At 50.3% G+C, this 22131-nt stretch overlaps 8 protein-coding genes across 8 annotated transcripts; 4 read left to right on the top strand and 4 right to left on the bottom strand.

Annotated features, from left to right (window-relative positions):
* Positions 1-731: 731 nt before the first annotated feature.
* LDX57_004521 (uncharacterized protein) lies at positions 732-2112 on the bottom strand (the record flags this gene model as incomplete). Its single annotated transcript, XM_046086186.1, has 4 exons — positions 732-950; positions 1036-1468; positions 1529-1743; positions 1813-2112. The coding sequence occupies 4 exons, from the start codon at positions 2110-2112 to the stop codon at positions 732-734; spliced, it is 1167 nt and encodes a 388-aa protein (XP_045942149.1).
* Positions 2113-6643: 4531 nt separating this feature from the next.
* Positions 6644-7600, bottom strand: LDX57_004520 (E3 ubiquitin-protein ligase; the record flags this gene model as incomplete). Its single annotated transcript, XM_046086185.1, has 1 exon — positions 6644-7600. The coding sequence occupies one exon, from the start codon at positions 7598-7600 to the stop codon at positions 6644-6646; it is 957 nt and encodes a 318-aa protein (XP_045942148.1).
* A 1200-nt stretch (positions 7601-8800) lies between these two features.
* LDX57_004519 (RNA recognition motif domain-containing protein) lies at positions 8801-9575 on the top strand (the record flags this gene model as incomplete). The annotated part of the gene is made up of 6 exons (XM_046086184.1): positions 8801-8820; positions 8914-8986; positions 9039-9145; positions 9200-9336; positions 9392-9439; positions 9529-9575. 6 exons carry the CDS (start codon positions 8801-8803, stop codon positions 9573-9575), a joined length of 432 nt encoding a protein of 143 aa, XP_045942147.1.
* A 424-nt stretch (positions 9576-9999) lies between these two features.
* On the bottom strand, positions 10000-10961 carry LDX57_004518 (gamma-glutamylcyclotransferase; the record flags this gene model as incomplete). Its single annotated transcript, XM_046086183.1, has 5 exons — positions 10000-10512; positions 10563-10647; positions 10715-10723; positions 10789-10838; positions 10959-10961. 5 exons carry the CDS (start codon positions 10959-10961, stop codon positions 10000-10002), a joined length of 660 nt encoding a protein of 219 aa, XP_045942146.1.
* Positions 10962-12309: 1348 nt separating this feature from the next.
* On the top strand, positions 12310-13408 carry LDX57_004517 (putative short-chain dehydrogenase/reductase family protein; the record flags this gene model as incomplete). Its single annotated transcript, XM_046086182.1, has 2 exons — positions 12310-13196; positions 13294-13408. 2 exons carry the CDS (start codon positions 12310-12312, stop codon positions 13406-13408), a joined length of 1002 nt encoding a protein of 333 aa, XP_045942145.1.
* An 820-nt stretch (positions 13409-14228) lies between these two features.
* LDX57_004516 (uncharacterized protein) lies at positions 14229-15166 on the top strand (the record flags this gene model as incomplete). Its single annotated transcript, XM_046086181.1, has 2 exons — positions 14229-15087; positions 15144-15166. The coding sequence occupies 2 exons, from the start codon at positions 14229-14231 to the stop codon at positions 15164-15166; spliced, it is 882 nt and encodes a 293-aa protein (XP_045942144.1).
* An 887-nt stretch (positions 15167-16053) lies between these two features.
* On the top strand, positions 16054-18163 carry LDX57_004515 (MDR family MFS transporter; the record flags this gene model as incomplete). The annotated part of the gene is made up of 5 exons (XM_046086180.1): positions 16054-16350; positions 16420-16449; positions 16505-16815; positions 16874-16995; positions 17052-18163. The coding sequence occupies 5 exons, from the start codon at positions 16054-16056 to the stop codon at positions 18161-18163; spliced, it is 1872 nt and encodes a 623-aa protein (XP_045942143.1).
* A 1085-nt stretch (positions 18164-19248) lies between these two features.
* On the bottom strand, positions 19249-21245 carry rlmA (SRF-type transcription factor RlmA; the record flags this gene model as incomplete). The annotated part of the gene is made up of 3 exons (XM_046086179.1): positions 19249-20895; positions 20961-21117; positions 21190-21245. 3 exons carry the CDS (start codon positions 21243-21245, stop codon positions 19249-19251), a joined length of 1860 nt encoding a protein of 619 aa, XP_045942142.1.
* Positions 21246-22131: the final 886 nt, after the last annotated feature.

The raw sequence follows: 22131 nt of genomic DNA, 5'->3' as shown, positions 1-22131 counted from the left end.
TGGTTTCGCTGCTAGATAGTTAGCAGTTATCTACTTCCTACAGCGATCTTTAACAGATCGTGAGCAAGAGGCCCCTGGCCTTATTTGGGTACACCGTGGAGGGTTATAAAGGACAAAAGCATGCTCACTGGGCCAAACCTGCGTCAAGAGCATTGCAGAATCTCGGTGAACCAGCAAACCCTAGGTCCAGGGCTTAAAAAAGGGCTGGTCAACTTGATTTCGTTTAGGAATAGAGCGTGCTATGGGACACAATCATATCTAATTCAACATTATTGTATAGAATCAAGATTATATATGAGAAAACTGGCACCGACTTCAATCTTCGAGCATTATTGCTATGACATGATCCCGAAAGAAACAAAAAAGTCTGCAATCATATCACCCATAGGCGATCACCAAGACTCGAGATAGTGGAATGTGCTCGCGAACCCAGACCCGCAGCCCAGAACATCATACTCTGACACCAGCATAAACCCATGACTGCCCTCAGCATGGATGTCCCCTCGCAGCGCGCCTCTTCGAGACCATCTTGGCGCAATGAATCGCGGGCTATTCTCGCGCTCTGCCGAGGTCTCCTCCCCACCGGACTGAATCCTCACCCTCGACCACAACCCAGTAGAGACAGAAGACGACCGGGCGTGGCGGACTCGTTCGTTCAAATTGACCAAACCGGCCCATGGGACGAGACCGATGCCGTGGTTCTGCAAGTGAAGCTGTCAGCAATCAATCAATCAATCTTCTGTCTGCGGAGTAGGGGGATCCGATATATCGGCCTTCTTAGCTGGTACTACCGAGAATGTCTTGATGGCAGCCGGAATCACAAAATTGATCATCCAGGGCAAGTAGAAGAATCTGAAATACTCGAGTATCGCGTTCATCGTGCGAAGGGCCTGGTATATGCCCGCGACGTTACCCGGTAACACCTCGAATTCAGCAATATTTTCAATGCACTAGAAGGGTTGCAAGTTTAGCATGAGAGTGATACACTTCCAGAAGAGTAGTGAGAAGGGGATGCATAAAAGGGAGCATACTTACCAGTTTCTCTTCGTCGTCCACGAGCATTGAATAGCCCACGGAAACCGTCCACGTGTCGTTGACGATTTTCAGCCCTATACTCGCCGGCGCGGGATGCTGGTCGTAATCCAGTCGGATATATCGACATAAGCGCTTCATGTGGAGGATTGTTGCTGCGTGCCAGGCGTTTATGTGCAAGGAAGCTTCGGCCCGGATGATGTCGCCCTCGCCCTCGCGGACTACAACTCCGCCGCACATGGGAGAAAAAGCGAGGAATTTGCTGTGGATAGGGTTGAGTGGAAGCCGTGACTGGGTCATTTGTCTGTACAGATCAACCAGTGTCCTGTGGTGTGTGCCCTCCAGTCGGCTGATAAACGCGAAATCCGCCATTCGATCGATAGGCTTCTTGTCCACTAGGCGAGGCTTGTATAGTTCGTGGATTTTAAAGTCCTTACTGAAAGCATGATTAGTCCATCGTATGATCATAGTTCTTTGAAAGCTCTCAAAAACTTACACATCGAAGGGTATGATACTGTCGTGTTGTTCGCACATCTTGTGCATGATCTTATACATGATACCCGAGCGTCTCTTGCTGTCCGGTGGAAATGCTTGATGCAGCTCCTGCGCTTGGAGATATTGTAGGATCATGTTCTCATCAGGCTGATGGGTGATCAGCTGGCCTCGGAACAGCTCGTCCCTGCTTTTCCCCTTGTGCCACTCCCCCAATTTCTACAGAATGACCCGGCCTGTGAGCCTTCTATAATCGTCAATATATCACGAGGACGGGCGAGTACTCACAAGCAGGTAATCCGGACAAATGGCACCATTCATAACCCTCATCATGACTTCTCCAAGCTCCCAAATGAGCGGAGGCCTCGCTGGTACGTACTTCAAAACGTCGGATGTGAGAATATTCAACGGTTTTGCCGTGGCCAAGCCGGTTAGGTCCGTGTGCAATGCAAGATTGGCCACGTTCACGGCCCATTGAGATGGAGCTAAATTTGGATCGTTACACTTTTGAGCGAGGTTCTTGGTCGCTCGACTTCCTTCGCTCATTGGGGTATCACTGGTGGGTGTTGATCGCTGTTTTGGGGGCATCTTGGATGTAACAAGAAGGTGAATGCAGGGTATTTCTTGAGAGATGTACTTGAAAATTCAAAATAAGAATCTCAATAAATTATTCTATAGTAGTCCTGCGGACGCTTGGGGAGGAAGTAGTCTTTTATGTCGCCCCTGTGTCCTTTATCTCCCCCGGGACAAGGGCCAACAACAATAGACAGAAAGGGGGAGTAGATACAAAGAACAAAGAGCACATTGTCGCCAAGAGGTACTTTGGCAAAGTTATTTCCCTAGCTAGAGACCAACTATGATACAAGAAGATCCATTCGTTCCAAGTGGTCAGCTGTCTCAGCCATGATGCAGGTTAGAAACAGCGGTAGTCGTGGTAAGCGTCCACTTGATCCCGATGCAACGGGCCCTGGGACATGCGTCCTTAGGCCATCACATAAAAGTGACCCACCTAGAGAGAGCAACTAGCTGCGCCGATAGCGAGCGTGAAATGGGCTGATCTTTCTTATCATTGGATGTGGAAGAGAGACAAGTCCCCAAAACCGGTGGAATGGAGACTGAGCCCTAATATGGCAGATACTACTAAGGTTACATTAGTACTTCTTAGCTTCACCACGTCACTGTCACTATGCAGGTTTGGGGCCTGACTGAGACTACCTATCAATTACTTGATACCCACCATGCTCTTGGCTTACCACTCCGTCGGGTGAACCGACTCTCATCATATGTGCCAACGGCTTATTCCCGCAGTTGACTGTCCAGCCTAACAATGTCCATTATGGGGACCAACAATAAGAATCCGACAAAGACCATCGGTCTTCTAGGGCTCGTCATTGATTTGAAAGCATAGCACCTTCTTCCTTTGTATAATAGGGAAAAACGGAAGAACAAAGCCAAAACACAAGTGATCTACAGAAAAAGGGAAATCCCCTGACCCAAGGGAGCGGGTCAACACTTAAGTGCATCCGTCGACGACAACGAAGACCTACACCATACACGATGCACGCCCACAAATCTAGGCAGAAATGACCGACCCGCCGGATTCTAGTGCGCTAAGTTCCCACTGCATATTAATCCCTGCCCGTAAGTGAGCCGGTCTTTGGTTTCTGCTTCGGCCGGACGGGATTTGGTTTTAGGGGCAAGGATGTATATCGGTAGGCTTGTTATTTTTCTTTTCTTTTTTTCGGGTTTCACGCTAGATAACTGCGTCTATGGTACTTTTGGGGACGAACTCGGCAGAGACTCTAGTCAGGTGTCGGGGTGCACTGTTACGGTCATAGTTCGAATATAGTAGCAAGTCTAGGACCCTCGAGTGACCAATGCACTGGACGTTACCACAGACTTGGGACGAACACGGACCTCGGGGAGTGGGGGTGGGCTTATGGTTGCATATGTTGGAACGCACTAAATCATGACTAGGGCACCGACTATCACATTCCTCATTCAGTCCGTCCGCGTAAACCGTGGTATAAAAAGCAATATACGGAATCGTTTCCGCGTTGGTCGTGGCGCTAAGCGCATCTAAGAGTGGGCCTTGGTACGAATGAACGAGTCGGAAGAAACAACTGGTACCTGCCTAGAACCAGATGGCTTTGACGCATCCATTCCCTCGGGTTCAGCAGTATTTGAGGAGCTGCTGTACAGTGTGAATCCCATTTGGCAATCGCCTTATATATACAGCATAGATGGTAATGGCATCTCCATCGTGTTGAAGGGGTTATCAAACATCTAGATATGCAGAGAATTTAGGGACTAATATGCTATCGAATGGTGCTGGGTAAAGTGAAGGGAAATATTAAAGCAAAGTAACGAAAAGCCAATCCGGGATTAGTATAGCTTATTCTGCCTCCAAAACCCTTTCAACCCATGGACCAGTTCCTCTTCGGGATTAAATGTCCCTGCAAACTGCTGGCCAGAACGTTCTTCTTGCCTTGTTGGAGGTTGCCTAATGCAGCGTCTCGTTTCCGGTGATTTGCTCGCGTAGGGATGTTGGCGAATTTCCTGGGCATATGAGTCCCCATTAAATTGCTCCTGTAAGCCGATATTGAATTGGGGGTATTTTTCGAGGGATGGAGGGAAAAGCGAGCATGCCTGGTTTGAATTGCCCCAAGATCGACAGCCTTGCTGTATCAGCCCAGTGGTCTCATTGTCCCCAATCGGAGAGCCATCTGCTAATTTCAACCCACCATTACCAGCAGTCTCGTATAGAGAACACTTGTCTGAGTCGATAATCATATCTAGAGCATGGAAGACAAGATCCTCGTAGTGACCCATCACTGGACCATTCTCCATTCCATTCGATACCGGCCTATCATATGCCCAGTCAATTTCAGTACCATAATTTTCACACTCATCCCCATGGTAAAATTTAGTTCGCTCATGGCTGATCGGTTCTGCGAGCTTGGAAGGATCGGTTGATTCTTGATCGAACGCCATCAAGTCATGGCATTCTTGATTGCGCTTAAGGCTCCAGCATGGCCCATCCTGCTCAAGGTCCTCACACACATAATTGTGAATCCCTTGAGAAATCCTTGAGGGAGTGAATGCCGCATTCTCAGTTCTGGACTTGACGGTCTCAATCACTTCTACCTGGTCTTCTTGGCTTTGGTTTTTCGTCTTGCTAGGCTGCTGCGGCATAGTTGCCTTCGATTCAACGAACGGAAGCCGTTCGTATTCGCATTGCTCTTGGCTCGAGTGCCATGACTGTATTCGCTCTTCCAGTAGAAATTTCAAATCCTCTAGAGTCCAGTACTTCTTTGATGAACCCACTTTGGATATTACCTCACTTGTCTCCCTGGCACTTAAGTCAAAATATAAGAGTCCCTTTGTATATATCTCCAAAGTCTCTGCTGTACTCTCTTCTATTTGCGCATTGCCAATCAAATTTTCAATTGGCGAAAAACAAAATCGTTCTTCAATGCCCTTCTCCCGCACTAAGTTGCTCGAGGTGCAATTCGTCCTTTGCCTTTCTAGGCATTCTGTATCACTCCGCTGGACTGTAGACAACCGTTCGCGGTTCGACACTGTGGATCGAGATAGAAAATTGACTTCCGAGAACACTTCAGCAACTAGAATTAGGATAAGCCTCGTGACCAAAGTAAACATAGTAGCCTCGAAAAGCTTCATACCTCGACGAGACTTCACAGGAGCCGATGCTTTCCCTTTATTAAATATGCCCATGTCCAGGGATTGACGGAGCTAACGTAGAGTTAGTGTGAGTTCCCGAACGTTCGAACTTCAAATTCATACAGTCAATCTATTTGCCGCCACATTTGAAGCGTGGAAGTAGTCATTGATTGTATGTTTTCGAATGCGGTTCGTGGTCTTCTTTCTTTTCTTCGACCCCGACGTATCTTTCGCCCGGGCACCTTTTCCCTTGTACTCGTAACGATCCTCTTTCGTCTTGTGCCGTGCCCGACGAACGTAATCACGTCTTCCTAGCTCAATGTCAGAGTGCCTTCTTCGGCTCGCTATGTTTGCATCGGCAATAGAAAGGTCGGCGGCGGCATCGTTTGTTCTGAACGCTACATGTCGACCATTCAAATGAGCCTTCCTGAGCTTGCATTAAACAGACGAGTTAGAAAGCCTACCTTGAGGTATTGTAGTTTGAGCAAGAACAACGTCGGGAAACGCGCCCGGCAGAGTGTTGGTGTCTCGTGGTTCTTCTAGCGTCCCCGATAGCCATTCTTGAATGTGAGACCGCGTTTGTGAATCCATGTTAAAGCAGAAGACAAGTTAATGAGATTCATGGAGCTCTTGCTTGACGTGTAGAGAAGGTTGACGGGTGCATGTTGCAAGAGGTATGATCCATGGGCGGCGACGTCTCTGACAATGATTGTGACATCAGAGTTGGGTAAATTAACACGGGACTATAGAAGCTTCTCCCTTCCGATTCGGGCAACTACCTCAAGGAAAGCATACCACGTTTGAATCCATTCGTACCATTTTTCATGCATCATACTTATTAGAAGCATACACTCATAGCCATTACCATTGATGCATTCGTTCAACCCAGACGGCCTCGTTGCTTTTCGAATCACCAGACGCCCTTTCAATCGCCGTTGCGCTCCCCACCCTTTTTTCTTCAGAAGATCAACAAATACAAAAGTAGAAAAAGACAACAAATAAGAAATCTCAAAAAAGTCAAGCCAGACATATCGCAACTCTTCCCGTTCAATCAGAGCCGGTTGTATCTGCAGCGAACACAGGCGCATATTCCGCAAAGTGAACAACGTAATATGAAATAGGGCAACTCGTCCAGGCAATTCTCGCACTCATGAACGCCATCATGGCGGGTCCACTCCTCCTCATGATCACAACTCTCCCGCTCCCGAAGATACTGTGCTACTCTCTGTACTTCGGCCTGGGCTGGAGGGCCATGTTGGTCTCGAGCAGCAAGAACCTCGGCTCTTCGAATCAACCTATTCTCATCCCATATTGCACAGCGACAACGACGCCATTGCGTGCCACAAACGTAGCAAAACTCAAAACGGCAACGGCACCTATAGAAGATGATCATGTACGTCAGATGGATATAGGTCAATGCAATGGCTGTACGGTCTTACGTTATGTGGTTGCAGCCATCTTTGAGTTCAACAAGATTCCGGCATCCAGGGCAGCGTCTCCATCCTTCACGTTCCGCTAGGTCTAGGACTTCTGTATCTTCCTCGGCGCATGGACCTTGAGGGTGCTCGGCCCGCTTGCACAGGGTACAAGTCTTTTGCGCGCAGGCATTGCAAGTTCCGATGTAGAGATTCACCTGAGCCGGGAAGATATACTGCGCACATTGCGGATTGGAACAATAGGTCCGGTAGGGATCACTTCGCTCAATGGACTTCTCGTCATAGCGGTTAGCGATATCAAGCCCAACGAACTGCCGCACAGCCGACACTGGGAATACAAGGCGACAGCAACGAGGCGGGAAGAGTGAGTCGTCCACAAAGGAAGCTTGGATCAACTGAGTTGCACAAACTCGACAGTAGATGTGTCCACAGGGTGCCTTCATGAGCTCCGATGAAACGTACACTGTCATGCAGGACGCGCATGGAAGCCTCTCGTGGTTCTCGAGGGCCTCGTTTGGCTCATGGTTTGTAGAAAGGGTACGTGCGTCCAGAAACGAGCCTTGTGCATCGACTAGAGTAGGTGGGTTTCCCAAGAGGCCAGCCATAGCAGCATTGTTGCGCATCACCAGTTGCTCCGGATGCGGGACATCGTGACCCCCGACTCTGAGGGCGGTTACTCGGTCTGCAAGGGCTCTTCTTTCCTCTTCGACTGCAATAGTCACTGCCACACCATCGTCCTGGACCGCATTGGATATACTCTGGGCCATTTGTTGATCGGTGAACGCTGCAATGAACTGCCCCAGCTGCGCTTCCCAATCTCTAAGCGCAAGGTCGCGGTCGGTCTGGGGATCTCTCGGTATTCCATTCTGTCCCAGAGCATCCTGCAGTTCACCCAAATCACTCTGTAAGATCTGAATAATGAGTTCGGCACTGGGGGCGTCCAGTTCGGAGGCCATATTGACAGAGGATGAAGACTGATGCTTGTCAGGAGGAACGGAGAAAGAGGTAGGCGGATTAAGATAGAATTGGTGATGAAAAGGGAGGGGATATGGGAAGAAGGTGAGATGAATTGTTTAGAGGTGAAAGAGGCAACACGACCGCAGTGAAAGACTTGGAAGGATGCAAGCCTGAGGATTCACTTTCCCAGTCCACGCAAACGAGGAAAACAAAACAATCTTCTCATGTTTGTATGTAACAGGTACACCCCCTTCCACGGGAAAGTCCATTCCCCAATCCCCCAGAGCGGCCGGAAACGAGGCCACCCTTTTTCATATCGTATATTATCTCAAGGGAGAGGTGTCGATGGTATAGAAAGACCCCTGTCAGATAGCCCTGGTATCCACTCCAGACGACTACCGGGCGACTACGCCGACACTACCTTCACCACTCCCACTACGACTACATCCCTCCTACTCACCGTCGAAAAGAACGAAATCCCACCAGGGAAACCCTCGCCCGCAGCAGAAAGCAGCAAATGAGGGGAACCGGAGGTGCGCCATCGATGGGCTTAGTTTAGCGCCTCTCCAATCCGTCCAGTCAGTTCCATCTTGTCCTCCTGTTTTCTAGGGCCCCCCCCCCGCCTCCAAGCGCCTTTCTTCACTTTTTCCTGTCCTTCCTTAGGTCCCCCCCTCCTCTCCCTGCCCCCATTTGATTGATTACTCCGGCGACCTTTTTCTTTTAATTTCTCCTAATTTATAATTTCCAATTTCCTACTATTACTTGCTTTTTTCTGCTATTATCCTTGAGGCCACACACCCACAAACCCACCGTCAGGCAATCCGGGTCTCGCCTTCTCCTTCTCCCCCCGCTTTATCTGCCGCATCCCACTTCCGTTGTCTCCTTCACTGACGAGTTGACTTCCCCTCCATCTTGCAGCTGATTTTCCTCTGGATATCCGCTGACAGGTCTAACGTTATTTCCCTCTTCTGCACGTTGACTGGGTGGTTTCACTTGAAATGTAGGTGACAGAGAGCCATCTGGCCGCAGAATCCGTGTCAAGCAGCCTCATTCTGCAGTGAACTCGGACCACCCCCCTGCCTCACTCGCTACCCACATTTCCTTCCTTTTGCTTGATTTGATTTTTCCATCTCGTCGCTCATCCTCTTGGATACTAACCTTCCTACCAGTCCCCTAGCTTCATCTCACAGACAGTCGAGATGGCCAAACTATTTATTGGGTCGGTTTTCTTGTCTTCATATGCTTACCGTCGTTGCCGTCTCACCCATCTGGCTCAACTTTAATCAATCGGCTGACTGTCTTGTTTTTGCAGTGGCCTGGCATGGCACACCACTGACCAAACCCTGCGCGAGGGCTTCGAAAAGTATGGTCAGGTCGAAGAAGCGGTCAGTCTTGCCCATCTTCCCACTTGATTCAGACATGGCTCATAATCAATAGGTCGTCGTCAAAGATCATGACACCTTCCGCAGTCGAGGATTCGGTTTTGTCCGGTTCTCTCAGGAACAGGATGCAGAGACTGCCATGAACGCCATGAACAACCAGGAGTAAGCCGTTCTGATACAATGCTCTTCTTAAAGTGAAATATTGATCCATATTAGATTTGACGGCCGCACCATTCGCGTCGACAAGGCCTCTGAGCGTCCCGGTGGTCGCAACAACGGTGGCTACCATGGTCGCGGCGGTTACAACCGGCCAGAGGGCAATGGAAATGGTGGCGGTTACCGTGGAGGATACGGTGAGCGCACGATGATCCACGATGCCAGACGGCTTTTATTCTGATGCATTCACAGGCGGAGGCTATGGCGGAGGCTATGGAGGCGGTGCCGGTGGTGGTGGTGGTAAGTAGAAACCCTTCGGCAGTCATAACTCTGCCCACTTTTCAAGGCTTCGCAGCCTTCAAATGGGCCTCTCAACTGATTTTGCATAGGCTGGCGTGGCAACCCTCAGCAAGCTCCCACCAACCCCGGTGCTTAACGTCCAACACGATGAGAAGCTCAATTCAGACTTTCGCTGATTTGTTATCTTATTCAACCTACGAATATATGACTACGAGACACGATCTGATGGAAATATTGGCCAGTTTGGTTCTGGATACACGCGATTCGTGGAATTATTGGTACTTTTGTGCTACTCTGCTGCCTTGACTAGTGCTACGATAGTTTCTGTTTTTCGATTTGCAGTGAACTTTTGCTCTCGGCTAGTAGTTTTGTTTTCAACTACCATCTGATACCACCCTGCGCTTATTCATGCGAGCAAATAATATGAGATTGTCCTCAACATTCTTTTGGCGTAGTTTCTTGCATCTGCGTATTCTATGAGTCGTCTATTCATTGTCACTTCCCGAGCCCTGTATTGATCCATCGCAGATCCCCTTTATAAACACGGGGGAGAGGGGCCCTTATTCACTCCCGATATTCTGATGAGCTTCCTCCTCAGATCGACTGAGTGATTTCTTTAGGTCTCTTTCAGCGGCATTCTCCTCCCTCGCTGCCTCATCCGCACCCTCTATCGCTTTCACTCGCCGAACTAGGTCGGTGACATGTCCATCGGCGCTTCCAAGTCCCACGCTCTCGAGAGCCTTCTCTAGCAAATAAAGATACTCGGTGTTTTTCCCGCTCTGACCCCGTCCGCGGCTGATCACTTCAGCCACATCCTGCGGCTCACGGCGGGCCGGGTCGCGCAAGAATTGCGGATTTGTCGGTTGGCCGATGTAGACCATGCAGGTGATCGGCTTGGTCTCCGGCACATCGGTCGATCCAAAGGCATGGAATGGGGTGAAGTGCGCGGTGTATCCGTCAATTTCACGCTCGTCGAGGTAGTCGTGGACTTCCTCGGCGTGGGAGGCGGGAATATGGTACGCCGCACCCCAGACTCGGGATGTCGACGAGTCCGCGGTCTCGAGGTGCGCCAACTATCTGGCTGTTAGCCCCGTCAAGGATATCAATAACAACGAACGCATACTGGGTCATCCAAGGTCTCCCAGAATTCTCGCTCAATTACAGTCACCACACGGCCGGGAACCTCTGGAGTGCCTCGGTGGTCGGTACTACAACAGGAGTTGTCAGCATCCAGCATCAGCAAACAGTCAAACCCAGTAGGTCCGTTTATGCAACAGACCTGGCCTATGACACGAGTTAGTTAGGGTTAACATGTGTATAAAGGCTCTTCAGGAAAGGAGTCTACAAACCTGCCAAAACCGCCGTACATAGCCATTGATATAACCAGGCACCCTTTGATCTACGCGAACACGATCAATCAGCCGGGATCATACCCAGAACGGATAAGCATATTCTATAATCTTCCCGTGTCTGTGAATTGAGACACGCGATGCTTCGTTCCGCGCCTGCTTGGACGTACCATAGTGTGGCGGGGGCTTCCAAATCAAACTCCTATTGCAGATCATATTAGCTTCGTCTATTTACTGTCGATATAATACATAGACTGAAAGAAATGACGGGCCTCTGCATGGCGGATTTCTAGCGGTGGGGACTCGTGGCGCTTGACATACCCATAACCAAAGACCCAGAGATCGCCATCAGGAAAATGGTTGCGCCATGTTCGACCGTTTGTCTGGTGGTCTTCTTTGCTTGGTGCCATTTCCGGGAATTTTTAGATGCAAGAACACGAGTAAATATTGAGGTGACAGAAAAGCGTCTTCTTTTCTTTTCTTTTTTTTTTTTTTTAAAAAAAAAAAAAAGAGCTCAAGAAGTGGTGGATACTATTTCCCCTAGAACAAAGATATAAGGTGAAAGAAGAACCCCATGGACGGAGAGAAAATCAATTAGGACAGGATTCCAGAAGCCAAGAATTAGAAGCAATGATCTCCGGTTGAGCCAAAATTTACCCAACCTGCGAACCAGTGCCTTGAGAAGGGGATACGTTGGCAGAGCCCCGCGATGGAGTACACCGTAGCTAAGATGATGTCGAAAACCCGGTGTGTTTGCATCGTTTGTTCGTCACGATGCTGATGATTAATTCATTCGCGACGGATCCAATCTCAACTTCCCAACTATTCCGGATGGCGCAAGTTGATGCAAGATCCGCCAAATCATCATCGTTGTCTTAACTACGCTAGCACTGGCGAAAGATATAATCGCCGTGTGCATCTATCTCTCAAAGGTCAGATTGCGGTGATTGTTTACCTACACGGTGTACGTGCGGTGGCGTCGGGCATAGGTACTTTTTTCCATTTAGCTTGTGATTTGCGGCCGATTGCTTTATCACTGCAGGCAATGTTCCCTCTGTAACTGAACAACAACCCAGTCCCACATCATTATTGGCCACCTCGTAATTCGTATCGACCGAGTTGCGGTGCAGAATCCTTCTCCGAGGGTCCAAATTAATTGCCCGGGAGGTTTCAGCGGGGTGCCGAGCCACCGAAGGCGGGCCCCAGCAGTCAACCACGGCAAGTTGGCCAACTGCATCGATTCCTGAGGATTATCCAGTGGAGCGCAGTATGCCCGACTGAATTTCTTGCCTCGCGGCGTTCTACTAATCCCAGTTCCAAACTTCCAATACGCCAGGGTCTGATTAGTCCTGACTCCTGACTCCTGGGACTAAAGCCAGTCGGGCAAAAATCCACCTTTCGGCCACCGGGTCCTGTTAACGCCCGTCGTTCAGCCAATTACCAGTTGAGGAACTGTTCTATACGAAAGCTTCGTCTTCTTTTCCCGTTTCGTTGCCTCCATCTGTTTCTCCGGTTCTCGTCATGGCTGGCATTTTTCGTCTGCTCCGAATGCAATATACTCCCCCGACGGACCCAGTACGGGTAGGGGCATCCTTTGCCGGTAAAACCGTGGTTCTGACCGGCGCAACGACGGGCCTGGGATTCGAGGCCGCTATCAAGTTCTTGAATCTCGGCGTGGAATCTTTGATCATCGGAAGCCGCAATCTCGAACGGGGTCAGGCAACCAAAGCTGTGCTGGAAGAACGCACTGGCCGACGAGATGTGGTCCAGGTCTGGGAGTTGGAAATGAACAGCTTCCAAAGTGTGAAAGACTTCGCGACTCGGGTCAACAGGGAGGTCAAACAATTAGACATTGCGTTGCTCAACGCCGGCCTATGGAACCGGGAGTACACCGTGTCGCGCGAGGGTTGGGAAGAAACGCTGCAGGTCAATACACTATCCACATCACTGCTGGCGCTTCTACTCCTACCGAAACTAAGAGACAGTTCGTCCACGTCGAGCCCGGCGCAACTGACGGTGGTGTCCAGCCAACAGTTTGTCCGCGTCAAGGCAGCAACCCTCCGCACGAACGGGTCACTGCTGGAGCATTTGAATGGTTCGGAGCAATTTGTTGGCCCAAAACAATACGGCGCTTCGAAACTTCTTCTCGAGTACGTGCTGAAAACTGTGGCGAGCCGGATCCGAAATGAGAACGGAACCCTTCCGGTCATCATCAAGACAGTCAGTCCGGGGTTCTGCGTATCGTCACTGGGGCGGCAATATAATCGATTCTACGAGCGCTGGCTGGTTTGGTTGGGGCACAGGCTATTTGCTCGCACGACGGAGCAGGGGAGCCGCTCGCTAGTCAGTGCCACTTATCAGGGGGCCGAGTCGCATGGAAAATGCTGGCGGAGCGATGGATATCTGGAGTACGTCTTTTTTTTTTTCTTTTTTTTTTCTCTCTTCGTTCCCGCGCGCTCTTTTTAGTGTCTTTTCCCCCCACATCGTGCTAATAATGGATGCCAGCGAATCGACGTCTTTGACAGTGGGCGCAGAAGGAAAGCAGTTCCAGGAGAAAGCATGGGCGGAAATCATAAAGGTTTTGCAGGAGCAATCTGAAGACATTGTCGACTTGATTTAAAGTGCAGGGTTGTATGTCCGACCGGTTGACATTTTGAACTGCGTCATGGGGATAAATTTAGCACGGGGCTCCACCCGCGAGAGAAACCTCAGATACAAAAGTCGAACCCGTCGCAGTCAAAGAACCCGTGGGCCAAACAAATCAGCGAACAGAGCACCTGGCAGGGCTGACGAGCAGGGTTGTGTCTCGCCGGAGCCCCTCCCTGTAGCGCCCTCGACCGACCATTATCATATTAATACAAGGGACTATTTGAAACATCTCACTAATTTGTGTACTTTGTAGTGGCAGTATTGTTCACCCCCGACGATGACTAGGATTTCTGATTTATTATTTTATCTCTTGGCGGGCGCTGGGGAACCAAAATCACTCGCCCCACGGCTCCGCTTTCAACTGCGAAATGATGGACACTTGACTCCCCTCCTCCTGAACTCCTGACCGTTCGCTTCCTTTCATATTTTGACTGTTTCGCTGCTCTCTTGTTTCCTTTCCTCCCCAGATCTCCTACTGACCCCATATAAGGGGGACTTGCTCCAGAAATCTTGTGGTCTACAGATTTCCATCCCTACATCTGTTACGTCAGCTGTCACGGTCATGGCTTACAACAAGTCCTACAACCCCGATGCGCTGCCTGCGTAAGTCCAGTCTGCCCTGCTTCGATCAGAGATCGGGGGATTGCTGCATTATGGGAGATTTGCGCTAACCTGTCGTGAACCGAACTAGACATGCAGAGCCTGAACAGGTACGGGACAAGGAATTCCGATTCGCAGTGGTGTCGATTCATAAACTGACAAGATGACAACGCGACCTCAAGGTGGCTCAGATGATCGGTGCCATGCAAGTTGGTCCCGGGCAGCAGCAGAAACCCCCTCGGCCGTCTCCCAATCCCTCCTCCAGCGGCGTTCCGCCTCGAGTTCCCGTATCCGGCGCCCCAAACGCCCAATTCCAATCTGCACCGGTCTCGCGCCCTCTAAATAACAATAAGCCGCTCCCCGCGGGGCCCCAGCAGAATCACCATCACACGCATCCATTGCATCCGTCGCCCCCTCCCCAGAACTACGGGTTCGGCCCTCCCCCGTCTCAACCAGTGCGCAATCGCCCTCAGCCCACGTCGCGTCCTCCTCGATCGCCCAATCCGCCTCCGTTGGGGGTCCCCGATGATGATCCGCAGCAGCTTTTTCCCTTGTTTCGCGCCGCCAACTCATCCCACTCCGGGTCGCTCACCGAGATGGAGCTGGGCTCCGCTCTAGTCAACGGGGACTACACTTCGTTTCACCCGCGGACCGTGAAGATGATGATCCGCATGTTCGATCGTAATAGCAGCGGGACCATATCCTTCGACGAATTCGTGTCGCTGTGGCGCTACCTGGCCGCCTGGCGCGAGCTTTTCGACCGATTCGACGTCGACCGCAGCGGTCGCATCAGCTTGCAGGAGTTCGAGAATGCGCTGACTGCCTTCGGTTACCGCCTGAGCCAGCCATTTGTCACGGTGTTATTCACAACTTTCGAGGCGAAGGGACGGCAGATGAACGGGCCTCCCAAGGGTCCGCCTTCGACGGGGATGAGTTTCGACTTGTTCGTGCAAGCGTGTATTAGTTTGAGGCGCATGACGGATGCATTTAAACGATATGATGACGATCGTGATGGTTATATCACAGTGAGCTTCGAGGAGTTCTTGACGGGTGAGTTGATTTTCTGCCGAGGAAGTGAGAATCGCAGCGGCTAATATGATGAACAGAAATTCTACAGTTACAGGACTAGAGGATGAGTTAGATTTTCTGGACATTGTTTGGCCTTGTCTCTTTTTATGTTTTTGTCATCGATCGTCTACGGTGATTTTCGTGTGATATTCTTCCATTATACCCTTTCCCCCAAATATTATTATTCCGGAGTCGGGGATGCATGACCACAAAAGTAGGTTTCTAATTGGATTTGTTGACTGATTGTAGCATTATTGTATACTATACAGCGGGAAATGATGATAAATGCGAGGTGGAAAGTGCCATGTCATTGTTGTACAGTATTGTAGATTGAAGGTAGTCCGTAAACATTTTGTGGCCTGAGGTATCCGGCTGCCTGAGACACAAGGCCAAACTTGGCTTATCCTCGACCTCGACCGTTTTTTAATCTCCGAGTCTTCTTCGACCCTGCAGAGAAAGCTCGGCATGCACTACATACGTACTTGTCTTTTGCCCCTGCATTCTTTGGGCTCCCGGAGCCTGAATCCTGATGTGCTTTGTACGTTCTGCCTTGCTTTCAATGATAAGTACGGCTCGATGCTCTCTAGTCTCGGCCATTCGGACACGCGAAAGCGCGAGGGCCCAGGGACGATCTGTTCGCCCCTTGGACAGTGTTCCAACTCGCTAGGCTAATTCCGACCATGAGCACGGTCACCTAAAGACCTCGTCGGCAAGCTTCAACTTGCACCAACTTGGCATCCGTCTGGACCAATTCTCTCGTCCTTCGGTGTTTTGCTGTTTCCCTCGGGTCGCAACGTCGGCTCCACCCGCCAGAGCAGATCTTATACTAAATTATTGCTCGGCGCTAAGTGTTCCCTGGCTCCGATCCTAGTCATTCTTCACTTGTGGACGGACGTACGTTGGGGAATTTTTTCTTTCTCTCTCTTTCATCCCCTCTCCCTGCAAGTAATGTCGGTGCATCAGGATCCCACCGACGCAAGTCGCATCGCTCCTCACGATGCCGGAAATGCGCCTCCGCCTGGGGCGGACAAGATTTCTCCAGTAGAGACAGAGCATTCTTCTCTGCACAGTTCATCCCCTTCGGAAAAACGCCGACGATCATCAGAGCATCAGAACCCGGATGAATCAACTATTCAGGATGAATCGGACGAGAAAGCTCCCTCGGGGGAACCGCTGGATCGTGTTCCCTCCCAAGCGCAAAAGTTGGGAAAGAAGAAAATTATCATTATAATGACTGCCCTCTGCGTATGCCGGTTACTTCTTGCCACCATCCCCACCAGCAAAGTTAGACCGCTAACCACGACAAACCTTTAGCTAGTTTTGTTCCTTGCTGCTCTGGATATGGTATGTGATCAAGATTTGAGAACCATCTCTATGCGGTTAATCTGACGTGTCCTAGACTATCGTTTCTACGGCATTGCCCACCATGGCGCGCTCTTTCAATGCCTCGGAGAGTGGATATTCATGGATGGCTTCGTCGTACATGCTGGCAAATGCCGCGTGTGTCCCTCTTTGGGGTAAAATCAGTGATATCTGGGGCAGAAAACTAATCCTATTGGTTGCGAATATTGTATTCCTCGTAGGAAGTCTCATCTGCGCCCTCGCCCACAACCTACCTATGATGTTGGCTGGAAGAGCCATACAAGGTGCGGGAGGCGGTGGTATCATTGTCCTAGTGAATATCTCTGTGTCTGACTTGTTCAGTGTCAGGTATCGTTCCCCTAAATATGACAGTTTACCCTGATAAGCGCTAATAAACCCTTTCCAGGGACCGACCTCTGTACTACGGACTGTTTGGTTCGGTTTGGGCGATCGCAGGTGCTTTGGGCCCTATCATTGGAGGTGCATTCACCACGGATGTCAGCTGGCGCTGGTGTTTCTATCTCAACTGTACGGCTTCTTCTATAACCCATAGCTATCTCCTATACTGACAGCGTATCACACAGTACCTATCGGCGGGTTTTCATTTGTGATGCTTCTCTTCTTCCTCAAGATCGAAGCAGGAAAGACCCCTCTTCTAGCTGGACTCCGATCTATCGATTGGTCGGGTACCCTCCTCATCATCGGCGGAACTCTCATGTTTCTTTTCGGCCTGGAGTTTGGTGGTGTCAGCTACCCATGGAACTCGCCAACGGTGATTTGTCTTATTGTCTTTGGCATAGTAACATGGGGCCTCGCTATGGTGAATGAGTGGAAAATAGCCCGATATCCAGTGATTCCTACCCGCCTATTTCAGAACTGGCACAACGTCCTGGTGCTCCTTGTCTGTTTCTGTCACAGTTTCGTCTTCATCGCCGGATCATACTACCTGCCGCTTTATTTCCAGACCGTCATTCTTGCCAACCCCATCATGAGCGGTGTCTATGTCTTCCCTATGGTTCTCAGCCTGTCGTTCGTGTCAGCAGCCACAGGTTTTATCATCAAAAAGACTGGCCGCTACCATGAATTGATAGTGGCTGGGATGTGCTTCCTCACGCTCGGCTATGGTCTGCTTATCGATCTGAAATACTACGCTTCCTGGTCTCGCATCGTCATCTATCAGTTGATCGGTGGTATCGGTACAGGCCCGATTTTCCAGGCCCCGCTCGTCGCACTGCAAGCCAACATCCACCGCGCCGACGTCGCCGCCGCAACAGCCACCTTCAGCTTCCTTCGCCAAGCCTCCGCCGCTATATCTATTGTCCTCGGCACGGTAATCTACCAGAATGTCCTCGGCCAGCAGATGCCAGCCATCACCGCCGCTCTCGGTGCCGAAAAGGCCGCGGCCGTGGCCCAGACCTTCTCCGGATCTCAAACAGATCTCGTCAAGAACCTCCCCGAAGACCAGAAGACCGTCGTCTTGAAAGCTTTTACATTCACCATGAGCCGCATGTGGATCTTCTATACAGCAGTCGCCGGCTTCGGTCTCATAGTCAGTCTCTTCATTCGGCCCGTCGAGCTCAGCAAGGCGCATACGTTCACCAAGACCGGTCTCGAAGAACAGGAGCGCGCTAGACAAGAAGTCCTGGCTGCCCAGAAGAACAAGAACAAACCGTCACCCGAAAAGGAAAGCGTCTAATACTTCCTACCATTTCGGCCTACTCTTAACTGACTCATGATGCCATGGATTAATATTCCACGATACACACTTTATATCTTCAACATCATCCCCCAATATAATCATACTAAAGGAGTTGGACATTCTTCGATTTGGGTTCTGCATGTAAATATACATGCCCTGTTGCACATGCTTTGAACAAAAAGCCATTGTAGATATTCACGCCTTTTTTTGTCTCTCTTTTTGCCCCTTTGGGCTGGATGGGTTACGTTTCTCGGGGACTTATATACGTCGATCTTATGGCATAACGGTCTGAGGTACGAGATATGAGCTTTCATTTTCAAGTCTACATTAATGAGAACAGAAGTATTAAAAATTCAACTTTTTCCCGGCATAATTGAAAGCATTGATCTATCGAATTCATTCCAATGTCAAATGGATGACCATCGCCAATATATTCCTAATAAAACAACCATATATACATTATTGAACAAAAGAGGAAAGATAAGTAAATTGGAAAAGGTAAAGGAAAAGAAGACTGTAGAAACGCCATCACCAGGAAGCAATCACTACCAAAAGACACAAAATGGAAAAAGAAAAGACAAGGAAAGAGATAGGATTTTTGTAGCGACCAAGAAGAGGAAGGAAGGAAAACGGTCAGGATGTGAGAGGGATAGGGATGTGGCCAGGTTGTAAATCGAGGGTTTCGGTTTTCTCTCCAAGAAAAGATGAGAATATTGCCGGAGGAAAAAGACATACACAAAGCACTGACTAAGAAGTCCAATGACAAAATTGCAGACTCACAAAAAGATATCGATAAGAAAAGGAAGGGGTATAAAGTTGACAAAAAAGGAGCAGCTATGAGACAATCAAAACGAGGCTCATTCAATTGGAATATCAATCAAGTAGCCAAGGCCCGGGTGAGCAAAGAAGAGAGGGAGATATGATAGGGGAAATGAAAGGATATAGCCAAATTTAGTTCAACTTTCCCGACCCATGCATGCAATTGAGAGACCCACGGCTGCCTTTAGAACGCCACAGATGCCAAGATAGTAAAGACAAGTGAAGATATATTGAGAATCGTCATAGGAGACTGATCGTAAAGATCACGTCTTTGTTTTCTTCGTGGTTCCTTCGGCATTCGGTCCACTATCTGGGCTTTTGCGCTTTTTGTCTTGTTCGTCTTCCCGTCCAAAACTGGGCCCCGTTTGAACTGCTGGCGTCGGGAAAGTGAGAGGACTTGGAAGCATATTACTGTCCGGGCCAGAGCGACCGAAACCCCACTCTGGGAAGAAGCTGGACGGTGACGGAAGGAGTGCATCCGATACAAAGCGACTAGGAAGTGCGGATATCGGTGTCTCTATATTGTTGTTGTTATTATACGCGCTATTGTTTTGGGCTGCGGCTGCAGCAGCCGCAGCAGGAGGCGGTGGCCTCGCGAATGGATTTGGGGGCCCTTGGGCCCCCGCACTGAGTATCGCGCCGGCCGATGGTGACGGTGGAGGCAAAACTACTCCTGAGTGATTGGTATCGGGATTGGCTTTAGCCGGCGTAAGCGTCTTGTTTCCCGCGGAGTCGCGTGAGGATGATTCCGCCGTCGCACTGCCGTGATCCGAGTTCTCGCTTGGTATCTGGACTTTAAGTTGTGGGCGCTTTGGCAATTGACCACTATTTGTTCGTATTGGCGGCGGCTTGAGATCGGCAGCCGATTGCGAAGATGGTGTCTCCGTCGCAGCGCGAAGAGGGGGCGGAGGCGCGACTGGATGGCTCATAGGCTTTGGATCAGCGGATTCAGCCTGTGCCGATTCAAGCTTTGCTTGAGAGCCAGGTGATATAGGAGGGCCGACTCCAAAATGCCGCGCTAGAACCGAACCCCGATCGTCGATGGGTGTGAAGATACTCCGCGACTTGGAGGATAGTGATCTTTGGTGAGGTGGCGACTGACTCCCTTCCGTCTTCATGGGACCAGGTATTTGATCTGGTAAGGGCGCTTCGGGTAGGGAGACCGTTCGAGGGGGCGGCTGCTGATGTTCCGACGTGAATGTTGGCGGCATTGAGCTTCTCCCTTGCTCAGGCATGAAGGCTTGAGCGACCTGCGGTACCGGGGCATGCGGCGCTTGCGAGATACCCATTGGAGGCGCCTGGGGAGCCATAAGATGATGTTGGTGTTGGATGTGCGGCGGGGGTGTTTGATGGTGCGGGGCGATTGACTGAGGGGGCATAGAGTGCGGTGGCAAAGAGTGCGCAGGCATGGGCTGATGCTGAGGCGGCGGGGGATGTTGCGCTCCAGGCGGAGGCCCAAAATGCGCAAACTGAGCGGGCCGGGGCGGTTGGCTAAGATTGTGGGCGTTGGGATTATACACGGATGGGTTGGGCATGAAGGCGAATCCATTCTGAGGCGGCGGGGGCGGCGGGGGGGTAGCATGATGCGACTGAGTACCGATATTTGAGCTCACTCGTCGAAGGTGATTTCGAGAGGAAGGCCTAGAAACACCTTGCGGTTGAGGTGTTCCATGGCGGGGATCGAAAGGGATGCCATTGCCGATAGGAGGAGAGGCTGATGGTGCGTGGTTGACATGCTGGAAGCCTGGATGGCCTTGGAGATGAGGCGGAATCATCGGGGGGGCATTCTGAGGGGGCGTGGGATGCATATCTTCCGGAGCAGGTGTGGTGCCATCTTCATCCTCATCATCATCGTCATCACGCCTGCCGTTAAAATCCTCCGGACCCTTATGCTCATGCGGCGGACCGAGCTGAATTAGAATGACGAGGTTAGCTGAAGATGTCCAAGGTTGAGATTGGGGGTGCCAAAACACACGTATTGATATCGATGCAACGTCTCGCGCATATCACATGATGAGAATTCGTAAAGTTTCTTGTTGTGGCCAAATATTATTACGGCGACATCTACGGAACATAGAACTGCGAGCTCATGTGCTTTCTTGAACAAGCCACCCTTCCGTTTTAAAAACGTTCTTGAAACACACACACCATGTTAGCTCCCATACGATGCTGCAGGGGGGGGCACGCGAGCAGTTAAAACGTACACTGAGCGGTTGCGATCATCTTTGATCGCCTTGATCTCGATCTTTCTTCGACCCATCAGGGGCAGAGTGTGACCGAATCACACGGAGATATGAACCGTCGGTGAAGCACGAAATAGTAGAACGATAAACAGGATCGACAGCGACTAGGCGTGGAAACGTTTGGAGCCCTGGGATCGAGGAGTGGCGCGAGTAGGAATCGAAGGACACCGCCCGAGGGGGAACAATTGAGAGATGCGATTGGAATGCAGCGACTGTAGTTCGCAGAATAAGCGCTTGGCCTTTAGTATTTTATGTGGATTTCAAGAAACTCCAAATGACAATTTGAGGGAAAAAATAAATAAAAAATTTCTTCCCGCAATCCGAGGAGGGGACGTTTCAGTTGCAAAAGAGTGGGTACAAAGAAAGAAAGGGAAAGGAATGAGAGGACAGCGCAAGAAGGAAAAGAGAGGGGTGAGATTGGAGATGGCGCGTAGAGCGAGGGCACGGCGCCGGTCGGGGGGCCAGCAATGAACAAGGGGCTGGGAAACAAAGAAAACGCGACCGCAGCGGCCTCAGGAACACCTACCTTGAAAGAAAGGGAACAGAAGAAACTAAGGCAAAGACGATAAGATGGAGGCGAAAGTCAAAATCTTGGGATGGAGATGGGAGGATGAGTTTGGGTTGAATGGATGGGAAGACTGGACTGGAACACGCGGGTGATGCAGAAGATTCTAAAGATAGACGGGTCGCTTGTCGCCCTGCCGCCGTTGGCGCTGCGTAGCCGCCGTCCGCTATTTTTAGATTGCATCACTCTTACGGAGAGCTTTAAATCCTTCAATCTGTCCATTCGTTCGAATCTATCACACAAGGTGGCTTGGCTTCTTCAAATTCCTCGAATTGCGCCAGGATTGTTGACCGATCAATGATCAACCAGTTTAACAAGGGTGGATTCATTATTTGACC

Source organism: Aspergillus melleus (genome assembly GCF_016097325.1).
Source record: "Aspergillus melleus strain CBS 546.65 chromosome Unknown contig2, whole genome shotgun sequence".
Lineage (NCBI taxonomy): Eukaryota > Fungi > Ascomycota > Eurotiomycetes > Eurotiales > Aspergillaceae > Aspergillus > Aspergillus melleus.
The sequence above is the reverse complement of the archived record's forward strand: the minus strand, read 5'-3'. Positions and strand labels throughout refer to the sequence as shown.